The 19,848-nt window shown below is 40.9% G+C and overlaps 2 protein-coding genes across 3 annotated transcripts; both read left to right on the top strand.

The window, feature by feature from the left end:
- Positions 1 to 10,244: 10,244 nt before the first annotated feature.
- On the top strand, positions 10,245 to 13,773 carry LOC125296288 (matrix Gla protein). 2 transcript variants are annotated; one of them, XM_048246113.1, is made up of 5 exons: positions 10,245 to 10,334; positions 12,184 to 12,263; positions 12,651 to 12,680; positions 12,812 to 12,935; positions 13,137 to 13,773. In XM_048246113.1, the coding sequence occupies exons 2-5, from the start codon at positions 12,197 to 12,199 to the stop codon at positions 13,312 to 13,314; spliced, it is 399 nt and encodes a 132-aa protein (XP_048102070.1). In that variant the 5' UTR covers positions 10,245 to 10,334; positions 12,184 to 12,196; the 3' UTR covers positions 13,315 to 13,773. The 2 variants fall into 2 exon arrangements, with proteins under 2 accessions (XP_048102070.1, XP_048102069.1); XM_048246112.1 differs by having other exon boundaries at positions 10,251 to 10,334; positions 12,188 to 12,263.
- Positions 13,774 to 15,152: 1,379 nt separating this feature from the next.
- Positions 15,153 to 16,949, top strand: LOC125296289 (bone gamma-carboxyglutamate (gla) protein). The gene is made up of 4 exons (XM_048246114.1): positions 15,153 to 15,279; positions 15,471 to 15,518; positions 16,027 to 16,123; positions 16,497 to 16,949. Exons 1-4 carry the CDS (start codon positions 15,216 to 15,218, stop codon positions 16,597 to 16,599), a joined length of 312 nt encoding a protein of 103 aa, XP_048102071.1. The 5' UTR covers positions 15,153 to 15,215; the 3' UTR covers positions 16,600 to 16,949.
- Positions 16,950 to 19,848: the final 2,899 nt, after the last annotated feature.

A 19,848-nucleotide genomic window follows, 5' to 3' on the forward strand; every position in this document is an offset into this window, starting at 1 on the left:
TACTGTATACCTACATATTGCATCTCTATGGTGACAGACAAATAGACCAAGAAAGACAGATAAGTGGATGGGATCTTTTTCAGGGTTCATTAACCTCAAATTCACACTGACATTGACTCTGAAATTCAAATTTTTTTTTAATAAAATAACTTCTCAAACTGATTTCATTCAAAACTAGACACCTTTTTTTGAAATCCATCTTAAAACAATATAAAATCTGCATACAATATTATAATTCAAAACCAGTTCAATACAAACTCCACTTGACCACAGACACCATTTGCACAATTGCACATTCTAACATACAGTAGAGGGAGCCATGCCTTAAGTTCTGGAGAATCTTATCCTGATACCTTTACTCTGCTTGTGTCTTGAGGAAATGGTCTTAATTGTGAGGTTCACACCCATGTTTCATAGCTAATAGTTGTGCTTTCCTATGTAGTAAACATCAGTGTGTGGGTTCTAATTAAGGTGTTTATGAATAATGCATATGTTTTCATCACTCCAGGGCCAGTGGACCTCTTGTGGGCTAATAAGGAACCTACAGGCTGTGAGAGTTAAGCAAGACCAGCTTTATATACAGCTTTGCCTCATATTTATTTCTGTTGAGTTTCTCTCTCTCCCTCTCCCTTTCTCCCTCTTTCTTTCCTCTTCCTTGGGTCACCCACACACTTGGCATGGCAGCGTGCTGTCGCCGTGGCACGGGCGGAGAAGTGGGCATGAGCTGGCTCGTGCCAAGCCCTCAGGCCAGACTTCCTGTGAGAGGCGGGTGGCGGAGGGTGCGCGGCGGACAGGAAATGAGGCCACAACCAATGCATTATAGGATTGGCACGGGCGCTGAAAGCCACAGCAAACAGGGGGAGTGTGAGTGCGAGGGCGAGGGTGTGGAGAAAGAGGAGGAGGGAGAGGGAGAATGAGAGAAGCTGACACTTTCACAGTCTGACTTGTCAAGTTCATGCTAGATGCACAAATTGGGTTCAAGTGTTCAAAAAGATTATGTTGAGTGTTATGTTCCCTTCACTATACATTCACTGGTAGGCCTACACTGAAAGATTCCAATAAGTTTGTTATTCTTCTGGGTTAGTTATCTTCAGTTGTCATCAGTGGTGCACCTCCACCATACATTCATTTGTGTGTATAGAACGGTGGAGCATGCATCAGTGGCACACAAAACAGTGAGGCATTACATCTGACCTGAAAAGATGTTGTCAAGGGCTACGGTTTTCTATAGGGATAAGCAGGTGAAGCAGAGCGTTTTAGCTTGTGTGTAGTTCAGGACATCTTGTCCTCTGCCTGATTTTGATAAAGAATTCCGTCCTTATACAACACTCTTCTCTGGAGCACATTCTTGGGAAAAGGGTGGTGCTTTAAGATTACAAGAGAAGGCAATACTCTGGACTAAATAAGGTCCTATGGCCTATCAATTACCACAAAACACTACTGCAACAACCAACTTCAATTGCACTAAATACTACAATAATGCACAAAAATGTGATATATAACTGTTTTAAGTTGGTATTTTAAATTTGGTGTAAGCATGGTGTACAGAAAAAACAACAATGTGCCATGTACATTTTAAACACATCACCTAGTCATTTGATTAGTTCTTCACTGCCACCATGTGTTGCTCTTTTTTTTCTTGTTAAAATTTGGAATTTGGGAACTTCCAGTTTTGGCTGCTTCTGCTGTGACTGCAATAGGCAAACATGCACTGATGTGATATGCATGCTAGTTGACTAATACCCACTATACCCAGCTATTCATTACCCATCGTAATTCCTGTTACCATTAACACAACTTGTTCAGGAAAACAACATGCTGTTGACCTCTCACTTATGTAGTTTTTGCCAGGTTGTAAGCTATGTATTGCCATTGTAGTGGTCAAAGAGCATCCTGAACACTTGCCAAAAAGGCGCAACTATTGGACCCAGTAAAGGAAAATAAAATGTTTTGGTAACACTTTATAATAACTACTTGTTCATACATAATTTATCATCAGTAAAGCATTTGTTCACACAGTTATAAATGGTTTGTTCATAGAAAATAAGCCCATCCAAAAAATATGTTTGTAAGTACATGATTTATACTTAATAAATAATGAAACAACCACTTATAAATGAAATCATTTTCCCATTATAAACCAGTTGCAAACTATTACAAAATGCTTTGTTCATCATTTGTAAATCATTGCTCCTATGTTAATTCTCATAAATAAAATATTTGTACACACAGTTATAAATAGTTTGTTCATAGCAAATAAGCCTATATCTAAAATGTGTTTATAACATATTGTTAATACTTAATAAATGATGCAATAATATTGTGTTGATGAAGTAATATTTGCATTATTTAACAGTTGTTACATACAGGTGCACTAATGATTAGTTAGGGTGAGGATACATATTTTATAAACCACTTCCTAATACTATAATTCATGATTAACTCAGGAGTTACAAGTGGTTAAATAATGATATTTTGTGAGCTTATCTAAAGTGAGGACTTTCTATGCCTTGCAACACATTTTCAAATGGGTTGTAAAGCTTACATTCACATTCATTCATTTAGCAGACAAGCGACGTACACATGTCAATTAAACATGAATGTAGTTGTAGGCCATTGACATAACAGTGAAAGCCGGGAATCAAACCCCCAGCTTTTCAGGCTACTGCATGCTAGTCCAGCACCTTATACACTACACTACCTTGGCCCAGATAGAAACCCCTACAACTATGCAAGAGTTTCTGTTTTCTTCTACTACACACTGTTATTAAACATCTGTAAACTATTATTAAATGCTGTATTCTTCATTTGTAAAGCATTATTCCTACATTAATTCTCATCTGTAAATCATGTTTACACACAGTTAAAATGGTTTGTTCATAGTAAACACGCATATCTATATTATATTTTTGAATTGACTGTTGTAATACCACTGGGCAGAGGTAGTGTAGTGGATAGGGAGCCGGGTTAACATGCAGTAACCCATAAAGTTGGGGGTTCAAACCCCAGCATCCACCAATGTAAAGTTTATAAGTTGCAAGGCATAAAACGTCCTCACTTTAGATGAGCTCACAAAATATCATTAACTAACCACTTGTAACTCCTGAGTTAAGTATTAATTATAGTATTAGGAAGTGGTTTATAAAATATGTATCCTCACCCTAACAAATCATTAGTGCATGTGTATGAAACAACTGTCAAATTATGGAAATATTACTTAATCAAAAACATATTATTGCATCATTTATTAAGTATTAACAATAATGTATAAACATATTTAAGATATAGGCTTATTTATGAACAAACTATTTATAACTGTGTGAACAAATGCTTTACTGATGATAAATTAGAAATTACTAATGATGAACAAACCATTAACTAGTAACAAAGGCTTAATAAATGATGAATTGTGTGTAGTTATTATAAAGTGTTACCAATGTTTTTATTTTACATAAGGGACTTTGAGGATCCACAATAGGGACCATCTTGATGTCCTCTACACTACACCACTTGTTTCTCCCTATACTGACCAATCCACACATGCATTTCTCAAATTTCTCGGAGGATTATAGTTCATTTTGGAAGATACAAAGTAAGAATATGAGACACTAACCACTCTCAGACAAACACAAAATCACAGCAAGTTACATTTCAGGGCAGTCAATTTCAAGTATAGACAGATAATCAAGAACTGTGAACTGTCCCACTCAGAACTATAGCAATGTCTGAATGAATGGTATAAAAACCAAAGGCATCCAGAGGGCATGTGCTGTGTGTAAATTTAAACATGCAGTCAAAGCTGGTCTGTTTTTGCAGGAATTCAAGACAATGCTCAGGGCAAGACAAAAGGAAACAATAATTAACAACAATCAGACAGAACAAAAGACAGCTCATCCAAGACCAAGCAAGGTACAAGGCCAAGTAATAACTGATGAATGAGAAGAAAAAAGAGGAAGGGTGTTAGAACTCTTGTTTTTTTAAATTGCACTCTCTTCTCTTTTTGTCCACTTCCAAATCAGACAAGATCCAGACAGATGTTATCGCATCAGTCACAGTGAAAAACAGGAAGGACACACATTTTTGGCAACAATGAATACCACCAGTTTTAGGCAAAGTCTATTCCCTCAACAAGGCATAGACAATGTTGTAGAGTAATGCACTACAATAACTACAAAATCTTCTGTAAGTGAAGAAAGCAAATACCCTCTGGTGCCTATATATTGTCAGAATGTAATTTGATCGATGTTGTGGTATAAATATGGTATATGTGGATGGTTCATGTGTGTGTGTGTGTATGGTCGATCTGTGGGTCGGAGGCTTACTGCATGTCACTTGGTGGGCAGGCACATGTGTCCGTGTGTTATGTTAGTGGTAGAACAGATGTGATTATCCAGACCACAGCTGTCTGCCGTCGAGAGCGTTGGAAAGAGAGAGAAAAGAGAAGGAGAGAAAGGGACAGATGGTGCAGAGTCAGAGAGACAGACCAAAAGACAAAGAGAAACAGAAAGTAAAAGCAAAATGCAAATGCACACAGAGTGCAAGAAGAGAGAAGACTAGTGCTGAACTCTCTGAAGTCAAGCAAAGTAGGGCTTTTTGAAGGCAAGTGCGTTATCTGTGAATCATCAGTCATATATGACTGGCTTTATACTGGCTTTCTGTAAGACTACAGGTAAAGTAGTACTCCACCAAGTCAAAAGGTTACAAAAACAATCAAAAAATCATGTTTTTTATTCCTTCGAAACAGAAATGTGGTCACAAATCTTAGGTTGTTTTCCTGAATCCAACTTTGTATTACAATCTGTGAATGTGAAACAGCACTACCTTCACCCGTGGTGAAACAGAGAATTAGGTGAAGCAGATTGTCTCACCGCCATAAATATTATTTTCCATTGCTTTCAATGCAGATCTAGGTTAGACCCTGGTGGCCAAAGTTAAAAAAAAAAGTAAAGGGGAATTCCAGCTGTTTTTAACTTCGGGCCCTGTTGGAAGTGACTGCCTAGGATAACTCGAGATAACTCGAGCTACGTAGCACCGATTTTTTATTGCAAAACGCAACTGTCAATAATGGATATTGATGAGTGAGTTGGATGCAGATCAGTATACTATTTGAGAATTTGGCATTGCTTAGAGCATTTACGGGGCATAATCCGTAGCTTAGAATGTCAAGAGAAGGTTGTCATGGCAAGATGTGGTGGGATTTGGCATACGAAGAAATCTGCTGCATATGGTATTACAATTTTACCTTTTGGGGGCATAGGCCTAAGTGAAATTTGTGTGGTGGTGATCTCTTGTGTAGGTTCCACAGTGATTAATGTCACAGTGTCCGTTTCGGGGCCCGGGCCATGGGGGTTACTTCACCCAAAACAATTGGTCACCAACTCCTAATGCTTTGTACATTTACGGTAAGTTTTCCATCCAATCACAGTTACTGGTTGGACATTATAAATGTAATTTTGAAATGACAATAAATCTGCCGTGTAATCATGCAGTTCGTAAGAAATGCCAAAAAAATCTAAGAAAATGAGGAGAAAAATACCTTCAGTACTGTAGGCAATAGGGAGGGACAAATCTGTTCTGCATTAATGCCTGTAGCCTATGTGCTTAATCAAATGCTGTTTTGAAGGTAATCCAAGTTGGACAAAATATCATTTTAAAGACAAAAGAATTAAGAAACCGCATTAAGAAACTAAACAATACGCCCACATTCTGATGTCAGGCCCCATAATAACAAACTAAACACACACACACACACACACACACACACACACACACACACACACACAAAAGGTTCCCATGTGTGCTTTGTTCCTACAGAGACAGAAAGAGGAAAGGCAAATCAAGACATAAGTTAAAATGCATGCAATGAAGTGTGCACTTAGTTTCCTAAAAAGAGTGAGGTGAGACGCCAAAACTGGCGAAGCATAATTAGTAGGATCCCGGAGCCAAAATGAAGCATACCTCAAAACAGAGAGTGAGAAAAGAGGCCTTTCGGGCAGGACGGCTGGGGAGACGACAACAAGAAAAGAATGAAAAAAAGAGTGGATTATTTATAGATGAACATACTGTTGCAGTTAGGCTGTGTGTTTGTGGCCCTCCTTAACAATCACAATGCGGAATTGGGTTTTAGGGGAAAAAATGCTTAGAGATTTCTATAGGGCTGGCTTGGTCTCTTTGATTGCAGTTAAAATGGAATACAAAGCTCTGTTGTGGAAAAAACATCACAACTCTTAAAAAGGACTCATCAAGAAATAGTAGGGCATATGACAATTAGTTCCTGTGTGTGTCTTGGAGTAATTTGTGTGTGTGTGTACGTATGTATGTATGTGTATGTGTACAGTAAGTGTGTGAGTTGTGAGCACAGTGCATATGTGTGAAACAGCATATGAGCCCAAGTGCACACATGCATGTGACATTCAGACTGTGTGAGTCTGTTTGTGGATAGTGCATGTGTGTGTATATCGAACTGCTGACCAGCGAGAAGAGTTTTTGGCAATTCTTGGTCCAGTTTGTTAGCATTGGCACCAAACAGGTGTAGAGAAGCCCCGGTGCATCATGGGAAAGGGATGACTTCAGTTGGAGAGCTGGCGGCAGCACCCAGACATTAAAACAGGACACACAAATCTCAGGAATGCAGACGAAACGATAATCTCCATCTCCATACACACACAAATACTTGCACTGGTGCACACGCCCACACACACACACACACAAACACACACACACACACACACACACACACACACACACACACACATAGAAATGATGAACACACACTTTAGCAATTTCATACAAGATCATGCAAAATAAAACCCACATAATCCTTCTCTGTTTGATTTGAGATTTGTGTATATCAGTTATGCTGTCTTAAAACACACTCATATTGAAAATCTATTCCTGTTTACAGAGTGAGATCAAGAACAGGATAACAGATCAGCATCTGGCTGGATGCGTTTGTTTTTTCTGTTTGTTAGATGGAAAACTTCATGTCTGGAGGACAAATACAAGAAAGAACAGCCCTTCCGAACTTGACACAACACGCCGGGCCAGTGTCACGACACAGAAGAATTTCTGATCAGGGGCGATGGACTCAAATGACCTTACAGTAAATCAAAGAACAAGGAGGAGTGGGGGCAAGGATAGGTTATGCAAGCCCAGAGTGTTCTTCCCTCCCTGCCTGTTTCATGGTTTTCTAGCAACAGCTGCATCAGAAGCCATGTAAAATGCACCAATACAGACTAATCCCAGACTGCGGTAAAAGGCAAAGTTAAGCACCTCATCAAAAGGAACTTGCTGCGCATGGATGCCTTGTGTGAAGGTCTAACGCCTTCCTTAGTCTACATACAGAAAAACAGCTTTCCACCTTTCTTAGTCTCCATACAGAAAATAGCTTTTCTGGCAGGGTGAACAATATGGGTTGAATTATGCAGTCTGATATAAATGGATGCCTGGGTTAGCGAACCCTAAATATATAGTGATGGTCAGAGCTTCCATCACAAAGGGACTTACCCAACCAAAAGAGTCGTTGGCTCTGACAAAGGAGGATCATGGGTAATGTCTGCTGTTTGTGCTGGTTTGTAAAAATGTCCCCTTGACTCAGGATATGTCCCTGTGGCATTAGCTAAGGCCGCTCACTGACTCATCCCCTTAATGGTGTCCACTGCTGGGTGTTCTCCTGCCTGAACGCCCGCTTTAGCCTCCGTAGGAAGGCAAAATGCAATAAAAAAGCTGCGTCTAATGAAAGGCTTGTGGTATCTCACAATCAAAAAGCAAAATCATAAAAGTACAATGAAAATTCTGTGAAAAACATTACTCCTTGCCAAAGCCAGGGACGCAGTGAATTGAGTTTGGGCGCTGGCAAATGGGCTCATTTTGGGGTTCGGTGCTTATGGAGGGTTCTCGCCCATTTAAAGAGCAGAAGTGAATGAAGAGTGCCCGTAGTAACATCAGCGTGGCATCTGTCTGAGGCAACATCATAGAAGACGTCCCGAGAAGAGAGGACAACACGAGAGAAGTGAAAAAGATAAGTGGAAGAAGAGAAGCAAAAACACCAGAAGAGAGGTCAAGAAAGAAGAAGAGAAGACTAAGTCATTCTGAAACACGCTGGCCTTATTTTAGGTATGTATGACATCCACATGGCTCATAGTGGTGTATTTTGAGAGATGTGTGTGGATACGTAAGGCAGGGCACAGGACAAAAACAGAGGGCTACCAGAACAGAGTTGGAAAAAGTGAGGGGTGATGATGAGTGAAGTTATGGATGTGTGGACAGAGTGGGCAGCGATGGTCGAAAAGAAAAAAGGGGGGGTATGAGACATCTCTATCCGCTATACCTCTGTGTTCTCTCCATTCCTATTTTTCTTTTTGTCTCTTCCTATGACTCAGAGAGTCCTCTGCTACTCTGTTTTGGTCTCTGAAGCCAAACATACAGGTGTTTCTCTTAGTCACTACCAGGCCATGACTTTTTTACATCTTGTTTTTCATTCTTGTTCTTCATGTCTGGCACCGGCCACTTTGTTAAAATACACTCCTGCCTTTCGCAATGCGGTTCAGATTTTTCCCTCTTAATTTTTAAATATTTGTTGAAGTGGGAGAGAGGTGGTAACTGGCAGACAAGAAGCAAATTGCATAACACAGAACTAAGATGGGGGAGAAGAAGAGAGCAGGAAGAGAGGAGTTTGGGAGTATCAACAGTAAACACGAGTGTACTTTGAACAGTTTGCATAAATGTGAGTTACTTCCAAGGATAGGAAAGGCATAGAGAGAGAAGACATAGAGACATATGAGAGAGAATACATAGAGACAGATAGAGAGAGAGAGAGAAAGAAGGAGAGAAAGACAGAGGTGTAGAGGAGAGGGAGGGGCATCATTCTTGTCAATATTTCCATGATTTCATTCATCCTTCACTCTTGATGGCCGTATTAACTCTTCATAGTCTCATTCCCTGTCTTTCCTTCCTTCTACAGTTTCAGTTTCCTTGTATGCATTTTTGTCTGCTTTCCTTGTATGCGTTTTTGTCTGGGGGTAAAAATGCTTAAATCAAAAAACCCGTGCTTGGCGCAAAAATCATCTGAAACTCTGCCAAGGTTCTTAAGTCAACATAAACAACAGCGCATTAAAAATACCATAAACACACACAGATGCTTATTCTCTCTTGCCATTCCAGATGAGCCTGCCCTGTATCTTTATTCTGTTCTTCCATATATTTTCTTTCTTTCTTTCTTTCTTTCTTTCTTTCTTTCTTTCTCTCTCTCTCTCCTTCCTGTTGATGCTTGTTTTTTGCCTGAGAACATTTCATACCTCTATTAGAGAATCCACAGCAGATACCAGGTCAGCACTGCATAAAAAAAACACCCTTCGACCTCAGTTTGACACTCAGTCTCCCCTTCTGCTCTGACTGACAGCACCCACAACTCACCACCACCACCGCAGCCCAGGCCATCCAACCTCATGTCTCCCTGAGCGCTCCTGAGCCCTCATGTTTATTTGTGTGTGTGTGTGTGTGTGTGTGTGTGTGTGTGTGTGTGTGTGTGTGTGTGTGCCTCTGCTCTCTCCCCTGTAATCTCCACTAATTTCGTATGTTTACCAAAGCCCTTCACCGAGCGCCTTGCCCAGAGTCGTCCAATTTTAGGGCGCCCAAAGTTAGGCCGAATGAAACGGGGACAGACAGGTGAGGCATTTAGAGAGGGCCGGCGGGCGGGCAGGCACGCGGCCCGGCAGCGAGGTGCTGCAACGCTGGGCAGACTTGGACAGATACGGGCAGTCTGGTACTCAGGAACTGTGGGTTCATTGTCTTGTGTTTTTCCCCCTCTCTCTCTCTCCTTTGGTCTCTCTTTGAGAACATTCTCCCATCGAGGGCATGCTGGAGGAGCAGCCGGGGTGGGTGTGAGACAAACAGGGCCTCTAGGCTTGTTTATCATTCATCTCTCTTTGATGTGCCCTGTTTTCCACCCTCAGTGCTCTCCACCTTTCCATCTTATTTATTTCATTATTTATGTTGTTTTTTGTTTTCAGGGAAGAGTGTGTTTTAAAGAGGAATGAGAGAGAGAGAGAGAGAGAGAGAGAGAGTGAGCTAATGGTTTGGTCTGATTGAGTGAGTAGGTGGAGTGGGGTTGGGTTGAGATGAGGAGGGGGGGGGTGATAGAGGAAGGGAGGAGAGAGGAAGAGGGGCAAGAGGGAACAGGGTCAAAGGGGTGGGGGTAAAGCAGCGTTTATAAGAGCCAAGCCACACCGTATTAAGAAATATTCCTTGTAATCGAGAGAGAGGGAGGGACAGACCTGACAAACCAGATCAGAGAAATTGCCCAGCTTCGACTTCCCTGCAGCTCTCATCTCAAGGTAAGTGCATCCCATAATAATACATTTATGGAACAGAAATTGGACATAGGCAATTCAATGGGTTTTTCAGGGACCACATGCTAGTCAAAATATGCTTCAATCCATATTCATCAGACTGCAGCCCATTCTACTTATTCATGTAATGCTCAGGAGGACAGGAGGAAAGTAATGATTTTGAGCAGTGTTACATTACACTATACTTTAATGCTTTTAACATTTACTGACATTATAATTTACCGTTTTTTTATTGATTGCCTTGTGCAATATTCAATATGCTTCTATTTTCAGGGTTTAAAGTTTTAGTTCAGTAAGAATGAATAACTACTCTAACACTCCTCGCCACTGCGAGATGCTGAACTGTTTTCAGTAATGTTAGCAGCTCAGTAGACGGGGCATGATTTTTTCCAGTGAGGTGGGCACATGGGCATGTCAGCATGCTGACTATTGGCAGTCCCTGGGCACCTGCTGTGTTGCTCCCTGATGCCAGACGTGTGTAAAAGAGGTGGTAGACGATGGTGTCAGCACCATGCTTCCCTTTCCCCACTAAAAAAAAACAACCTCTCCCCTCTCTCCACCTTTATATGCCAGAGTGGAAAAACTCATAGAGTTTTGGGTTAATATGAGTTGAGTTGTGTCCCTAGTGACCATCATGAACATACAAGAGGCCCCATACCCCATACAGAGACACAGACCCACAGAAGCCCCACTTGGGACTTGGCTGGGGAGGGGAGTTATAGGGTGTTTAGACAGGTGAATGACACTTGGTTGTGTGGTTACTCTGTGTGTGTGTGTGTGTGTGTGTGTGTGTGTGTGTGTGTGTGTGTGTTTGTTGCCTTTTCATTGTCTATATTTCATTTGGCCGGTTAGAAGAGGTCATTATCATTAACATCCCATGTGCAGGACAAAAATGTATCAAAATATTCTTAAAAAAGGAGTCTGCACTCTCCTCGATTCTTTCCTTTGTTTTGCTTCATTTTGTTATGCTTGGCTTAGAAGCCTGTCTAAAATGAGCATGCCAATATAAAGTTTTAAGAAAGGAAAGAATCAAGAAGTGTGTGTGGACTCCTTTATATTTAATGTAGTGCCTCCCTCTCTCTCTCTCTCTCTCTCTCTCTCTCTCTCTCTCTCTGTCTCTCTCTCTCTAGCTGTGTCCATGCCTATACTATTTCTGCCTCTGTCTTTGACGACTCTGAGTTTCAGGACTTGCTTATCTGTGCTCTCTCTGCGTTCTTCTCCATATTGCAGAGAACAATGATCCATTGTATACTGCCCACAGCTATAAATTAGTATTTGGAATATAGCGCTGTTAAGTAAATATTGTAAAATAACTCCAAAACCTCAGATATCCTCTCTTGGTGCAAGCACCTGACCAAAGATGCCACTTATGATTGGGAATATGGCTTATTTCCTATTATTTCTGGCCCAGGGCTAGACATCCTTCAGGTTTTAAGCTGGTATTGGCAAACTCAGCACCTAAACCACAAACCCCAGAAACTGCAAGATTCACAGCCGCCTTCCAAACTGAGGAAAAACACACTTTTGTAAAACTCTGCAGCTTGAAATACACAGCTAATAGCCAGTGAGGTTACATAAAGCCACTCAGAATACTATTGAAATGTGTAGATGTGCCTCACAGTGAGCAATATGGACGCATATTATGTGGTGAATGACTCATTTTTTTTGTTACTGTGTGTCAAGTGTGAATATTATCACATTCATGAATCTTTTTTTCCACTCCACCTTCGGCCGTCCACACCCCTTCCTAGTACTGTATGTGAAAGCGGAGTTGTGTGATGTGCCATGCTTTGCTGTGATGTATATTCATGGGTGTTTTCCTCACGGTGGCCAGACAGACTGGAGACATGAGCTCCCTGCTGCAGTACTGCACGGCCCTGTGTGCCATCCTCGCGCTCGGACTCTGCTACTCTGGTAGGTAATGTCTCCACCCTCTCTCTCTCTCTCTTTCACACACACACACACACACACACACACACACACACACACACACACACACACACACACACACACACACACACACACACACACACACACACACACACACACACACACACACACACACACACACACACACACACACACACACACACACACACATGTTTCACACACACACACACACACACACACACACACACACACACACACACACACACACATACATTTCAGCCCTGTGTCAACTCTTCAACAAAGTGCCAACTTTAGCAGCTGCTTGCTGATATACAGATTGGCATCACACTGAATCAAATCTCAATTATCAATCATGTTTCCCCCCCCCCCCCATCCCCCACCCCCCAACAGATTCCCAAGAGAGCCAGGAGTCTTTTGAAGGTGAATGAACTCCACAGCACACAGATATTACTGTTAATGTGTGGGAACAGTATTTCTTGAGTTGACACTCATCCTCACGTTGAATACCAGATATGTAATTTGCATTTGTGTCATTCCTTATGCATTTTTAGATTTATTTGTCAGTCCGTCCCGGGCCAATTCATTCATCCCACCCCGAGCAGGAGGTGGCTTTAACCCTCCACCCCAAGCCAACGGCAACGGCTACGGCAACACCAACTACAACTACAACCGACGGTAGCAAACAAACTCTCTCTCTCTCTATCTCTCTCTTTCTCTCTCTCTCTCTCACACACACACACACACACACACACACACACACACACACACACACATGTATAGTAACACCAATTTTCCCTTATACATAAAGTCTGATTTACCACAATCATTTTTACTATAAAAACAAATACATTCTCCCTTGTCTGTCTTTGACCACAGGAGAGTGAAGTCCCCGCAAGAGATTCGCTCGGAGATCTGTGAGGACTACAACCCATGCCGACTCCTGGCCATGCGCTATGGTTACCCGCAGGCCTACCAGACATACTTTGGAATTCGGCAACCTGCAGCAGCTCGGGCAGCTCCTGCTCCTGTCGTCAACAACTACCGCAGATACTGAGCTGCTGCTGCTGTTGCCTAGGAAACACTATACATATTCCACATCATACATGGGATGGGTACTGTTTTCTGTTTGCTAAAGGGGCTAAATAAGTTGCTTTGACAAACTCCATTGGTGAGGTACCTAGATGACTAGAAACCATCTTGTAGGCCTAATGCACATGCTGATATTAAATGCCACTAGTGGTCACACAGATGTGACTATATTACGTGGTTCATGGTATAAGGGAAACCTCAAAGAGGTGACAAAAATAAATACTGACACATTGGACAAATACCCTTATCTCTCTCAATACTGAAATGAATATTCTTCTCTTCTGATGTATATTATTTTTACACTTTTCACATCTTTATAGCTCCAGAGCATTTGTTTTTCTACATCACAACTTTTTATTCAAAACCACAGTGTGACTATGGACTGTGCTTTCATGTCATAAAATAAATAATGGTTGAAAAGAGACTTGTCTTACCTAATCAATTTTGCATTTCAATCATGATGCTGCTATACACAATTTTAACATGGCCTTCATTAAATGAAAATGAAAAATGCTCTATATGTGTAGGCCTACTGTACGAAGCATGCTATGAATTTACATTCAGAATTTGATGAGTGTTGGAGAAAAATCACAATAGCTTCCAGACAGCCACTGGCTCAAGTATTGGAAGCCTGAGTCCATGGGAAAATATGCATAAGAAGAACTCTGGTGTAATGGTCTACTGTATATTTTTCTGAACTCCGAAAATCTTTGAAACATACACGGCGGGTACACTGAACCAGACGGCAAAATTACACACCACATCGCCAAGGCCGATGTTGCACCCGAAATAAAGTGGATATAGCCAGAGAGCAGAAAGGGTGATCTCTCCCTACGTGGGGCTGATTTGTGGACAGTCTGTCTGGCTGGCCTCAGAAAACCTATAACAGCAAAGAATTCCAAGCAGTGAGATGGTTAAAAAGCTAAATCATGAAAATTTGCCTGACTGGATATATGGGCAAGTGGTATGTCAGTCTATTTGTTTTCATATACCACCACGCATGCAAACATAGTCCAGAAAAAGGCTTTTAATGTATACACCACATATGGACAGCTGCATAAAGACTATATAGAGAGCTAAATGTGCCTATATGAGACTGTGTACACATGCTTAAATACCCAAAGCCAATGACAAGTGCTCATAAAATGTTTGCAAATGCTGAGTTGATGTCTCTTAACATAGGAAATGGTTGTGGCTCACTCCAAAGAGAAAAATCTCTAATTAAACTCCGTCACATAATGACAGCCAGCGGCTTTCCTTCACATTCAATTAGGTACCTACAAACTCCACCAACCCCTAGTTTGTGGTTTGAAACGGGTGAGTGTGGGCAGCCTACGAAATCCTGCCCTCTTGAGGTGAAGTGTTGTAATCAGATATACAAAAATTGTGCAGGCCATTGATGATAGCTGAACACTGATGCACTTTTCCAAAGAGCTGTTGCTGAACACATATTGGATTCAAAATAATCTGAACACCATTATCTGCTACTGCAGCAAATTGGTGTAGAAATGGGGAGAAATGTAATGCCTAGACATATGTGATGGAAGGAATACTTGCATATGAAGTGTGTGTGTGTGTGTGTGTGTGTGTGTGTGTGTGTGTGTGTGTGTGCGTGCACATGTGGATGCATCCTTGTGCGCATGCACCCATCACACTAGTTCATCTGTGTGGGTTTCTCTGTTGTTTTTTTGTGGGGGGAGTACAATGTTACATGATACCTCAACCAATCATATAGTCTGACCACTGTGGGGGGCATCAGTATAAACTGTGTGTGTACATGTGGACCTAGGTGTGAGGGAGAAAGTGAGAGCACTGGTCATTCTTCGATTGTCTACAGTCCAGAGAACAACTTAAGAGCCATCAGAAATGAAGACCTTAGCCATCCTTGTCCTTTGTGCTCTTGCTTATGTCTGCATTTCTGCAAGTACTGGTAAGTGAGATTATATCTTTCATTATACTGTGCAGCAAGAAATAAATCTCAACAGTTAACATTTATACTAAAAACATATATGAGGAGACATTGTAATGTGCTTAATGCTAAATAGTAAACATTATATTAAATATATTGTGTTTCTGTTGTATTCTTTGTAATATTTCTGATTTGTAAATTATTTTTTACAGGGGCTTCTGACTCAACTGTCAGTAAGTCTGACTCTCCCAGTGATGAAGGTGAGTCTGCTTAAAACATTCACTGTCGTCGGTCTTCATCAATATCCCCCTTAGTGCAGAAAAAACTATGGGATTATCAAAAAAACATAATTATTTTCTTTCATTGCATAATTGAATGCATGTGTTTACATAAACCAGTCAGGACAGTCTCCAGTCTCCAGTATGGTGCAGTAGTTTCACAACTGTCAACACTGAGTTGGCATCCATCTATATAAATGAAGATAGACCAAATTTCCACCGTATGCTATAAAAAACAAAGTCAGTCTGTCTGTGAATATGTTTTCATGTACAGATTTCTATACACAGTATGTGCATGTTTGTCTGTATGTCTGAGTCTATTTATACATTTTTCATGTGACCTTTTTTTAACCTTATTTAAATAGATCTATCTGTGCAAGTATTCATGTGTCTGTCTGTCTATGTGTGTGCTTGTATGTGTATGTGTGTGTCTGTGTGTGTGTGTGTGTGTGTGTGTGTGTGTGTGTACACCTGTGTGTATTTTTCCCAGGCGTGTTCGTGAACAGGGACCACGCTGCTACTCTCATGCGGCAGAAGCGCGCTGGCACCACTGACCCTGCCAGCCTGTCATTGACTCAGCTGGAGAGGTGAGAACCAGCAACGGAGCTGTTATTACTCAGCACGAGGCTTACCCCAAAACCACTTGCTCTGCCTGTGTGTGTGTGTGTGTGTTGTGTGTGTTTTCTCCTAATCCCACTTCCACTACCACCTTCCCTCTCTCTCTAATTTTGTAATTGCTCTTGTGCTGTCATATAAGCATTATGATCTGATTGTGAGATTGGTGTTCCATATTGTTCATTAACAGTGTTTTTATTTTGATGAATTAGTTAATTAAATGTATGTCTGCTAGGAGTGCGACCTTATTTATTGTTTTTGTTGACCTGGGATATTATGATCCTATTCCTGATGCTGCCCTCTTTCTCTTGCCATCTCGCACTTTTAACTCTAACTCCACCCTAGCCTGAGAGAGGTGTGCGAGGCCAACCTGGCTTGTGAGGATATGATGGACACATCTGGAATTATTGCCGCCTACACTGCTTATTATGGACCAATCCCCTATTAAATCATCATCACCATGACCAGTCACCTTCCAGCCAACCTGTCCTGCCAATGCAAAGATGTTAATGCAGATGGAATGCATAGTTTAGAGAACATTACCACATTGCAGCCTTAAAGACCATTCCGAGGAGTAATTAAAGACTTCCAAAACATATCTGCAAGTCTGCAAGGGGGTGTAAATTGTGTAGCTAAAGTGTTACATTATAAATCTTTAATGTATTTGACTGTTAAATTAAAGTGACATTATGAAAATTGAAAGTTGAAATCAGGTATTAAGATTATTTAGCAAGTAGTAATCAAGAGGGTGAGTAGTCATTAGTTTAGCATAAATAAAAATACAAAATACTGAAAATGTTTTGTCTCATTTGTCATTTTCTCCATCATCCATTTGTTTATACAGAAGGCTCTTCAGTTTTTATGCGGATTACATGAATATCTATACAGAAGGCTCTTCATGTGCAGATTACATGAATATCTATGAAAAAATCTATATATGAAATCAGTAGTGTATACTTGTATGGCCTTGGCCATATTCTGAATATTAATTTGTGATACATATGAGTATGCTATACTTGAGTGGTTGAATTCAGACACCAAATGCATGGTGAATTTCAACTACACATAATACATAGGTTACATAATGTGGAATTTCATCTGGTTAATTTAGTTTTATTCAAAACTATTCAAATATGAATTTGACATAAACTAAAATGCAACCCGAGACAGAATATTTTATAAAGCATACATTGCAAACGAAATAGATCTCCATGAATAAAACATTTCTATAAAATAAGGTTTCCTCAAGAATCTATTTTCTGAAATGCTCTATTTTGAGCAATCTAACTGCTTTGGGCCCACCTGACTCCAAGGGAAGGGAGGGGCCACAAGGAAAGATACACCCACCTGGGGCCACTACTTTACTTTACTTTCCTAAGACACCAAGTTCAGTATCATAGCAGCAGTCATAATAGATCTTAATTTAAAGTCAAAGCCCTGCGTGGCGCTGACATGAGTGCGCCACACTTCGCTTTCCACATTCAATTACATTAGATTCCATTTGTTCTCAATAAAACGCAGCACACTAGCGTCGCACTTTGTCTCCACCGTTGCCGTGTAAATTATAATCCAGTTCAATTTTATCGGCGCCACTCCATTAAATCCATTGTTCATCCAGTGTTTGCCAGTGTGCACAGGCCTGAGTTGATGGCCTTTTTTGGTAACTTACAGATATAGCTCTATCAGTATCATTAACCCTCCTGTTATCCTTGGGGTCAATTTGACCCCAAGCAACGTTTAACATCATAAAATATGGTTCACTTTTTTTTTGCTTCATGTTTCATGACTTTTCCTCAATTGAAGGGTACAACAGAGTTAGCATGAAATTTGTACAATAATATGTTTTCAATGTCCTATACAAATATTTTGTACACCCCAGCTGTATGAAACATAGGATACATAAATATTTGACACATTATGGATATTATTATTTGAATAGTATGAGAACATATTGTTATTATCATTATTACATACACAAGTACTTATTACATATAAGTCATTTTGGCAGGACTGTATAAGTCAAAAGGGGAAGCAACAGCAAGCATTTAGGCTGCTGACACTGGATGGGTAATATTGCCAGCCAGGGTTCCAAGGTTCATAAAGGGGTGTGGGGGGTGGGATTGTTTTGTAGGGCTTTTGGTGGTGGCTATTACACTCTTGTTAAGTACCTGTCACAAAAAAAACTGGGTAACAATATTAATTATAATAATTTTCTGAGGGTTTATTTAGCTGGGGTCAAATTGACCCCAAGGATAAAGAGTGTCGGTAAGATTTGAGGATAACACAAGGGTTAAAGATGATCATGAACAATTTACACAGAGCGGACATACAGGAGTTTTCTGTTTTTTTTTCCCCTGGAAATTTTTGATCAACGATACTGACCAGGTAATGTTTCATGATTCTCGCGAGATGCCCCTGGGCGCGTGATTCTCAGCCGTGGCAGCCGCGGCCTAGAAGCTACTGGTTAGCGCTTTGGAGGTTTGCCGGTTCGAACCCCGACCAGTAGGCACGGCTGAAGTGCCCTTGAGCAAGGCACCTAACCCCTCACTGCTCCCCGAACGCCGCTATTGTTGCAGGCAGCTCACTGTGCCGGGATTAGTGTGTGCTTCACCTCACTGTGTGTTCACTGTGTGCTGAGTGTGTTTCACTAATTCACGGTTTGGGATAAATGCAGAGATCAAATTTCCCTCATGGGATCAAAAGAGTATCTATACTTATAGTTATACTCTGCTTATTACAAATGGGTTTATCATCAAAATGACTTTGAAGCTGTTATATTAAAGTTAAAGAAATGTGCATGGTGCTGCTTTAAAGGTGAAATCTGGTGGTTTTTCACATAGATCTCCATTTATCAAGGTCACCGAGTACTGTTGGTACAAACCCCCCCGAAAACAATCGGTTATAGCTAAAGTTGCTAGTTCCAAAAGTTAAAGCAGCCAGGCAGTTACAGTGCTACACTCTGGGGGCATGAACATGAGGGTCCACAAACATGCCTCCAGCGTGTAACGCTGTAGCTGCCTGGCTGATTTAGTTGTTGGAACTAGCAACTCGAGCTAGGTTAAAACGATTGTTTTTCGGGGGGTTTTCGTACCGACAGTGCTCCTTTAAAGGAGAATTCCGGTGTGATATTGACCTAAAGTGTATTGAAACACGATACCGAGTGTGAACGTATGTCTCATAGCCCATCTCGGCTTGTCCCCTGCACTCCAAAATCTGGCGCTAGTTAGCCGATGCTACCAACAGCACTAGTTTACTTACAAGACGATTAATACAGACAGTATCTTCACGAAGTTTAGCGTTTGCAGCCATCTTGATATGTGGTATGATAAGGGATCAGATTCCAGTATTCTTCCAGTAGCAGCAACTGGAATCCATGCATTTCCACTGAATTATTTTTGGAATCTGATCCCTTATCATACCTGTTCATTCTTACTTGTTGCTCGACTTATCGTGAGTAAATTCAAGATGGCTGCAAACGCTAAACTTCGTGAAGATACTGTCTGTATAAATCGTCTTATAAGTTAACTACCAGTGCTTTTTCAAAGTTCTCAATGTCTCGTTTTAAATGTCAGGGCCATCAGAAGTCTACCAATGAAGTGTGGAGATACATTGAGCCTCGTAAATGGGTGTAAAACAATGATTTATTTGCATGGCTAGCCCGATGCCGAAGCACCACTATTGAAAAAGCTGTTGGTAG

The sequence above is a fragment of the Alosa alosa genome, chromosome 6 (assembly GCF_017589495.1).
Source record: "Alosa alosa isolate M-15738 ecotype Scorff River chromosome 6, AALO_Geno_1.1, whole genome shotgun sequence".
NCBI classification, from domain to species: Eukaryota; Metazoa; Chordata; class Actinopteri; order Clupeiformes; family Clupeidae; genus Alosa; species Alosa alosa.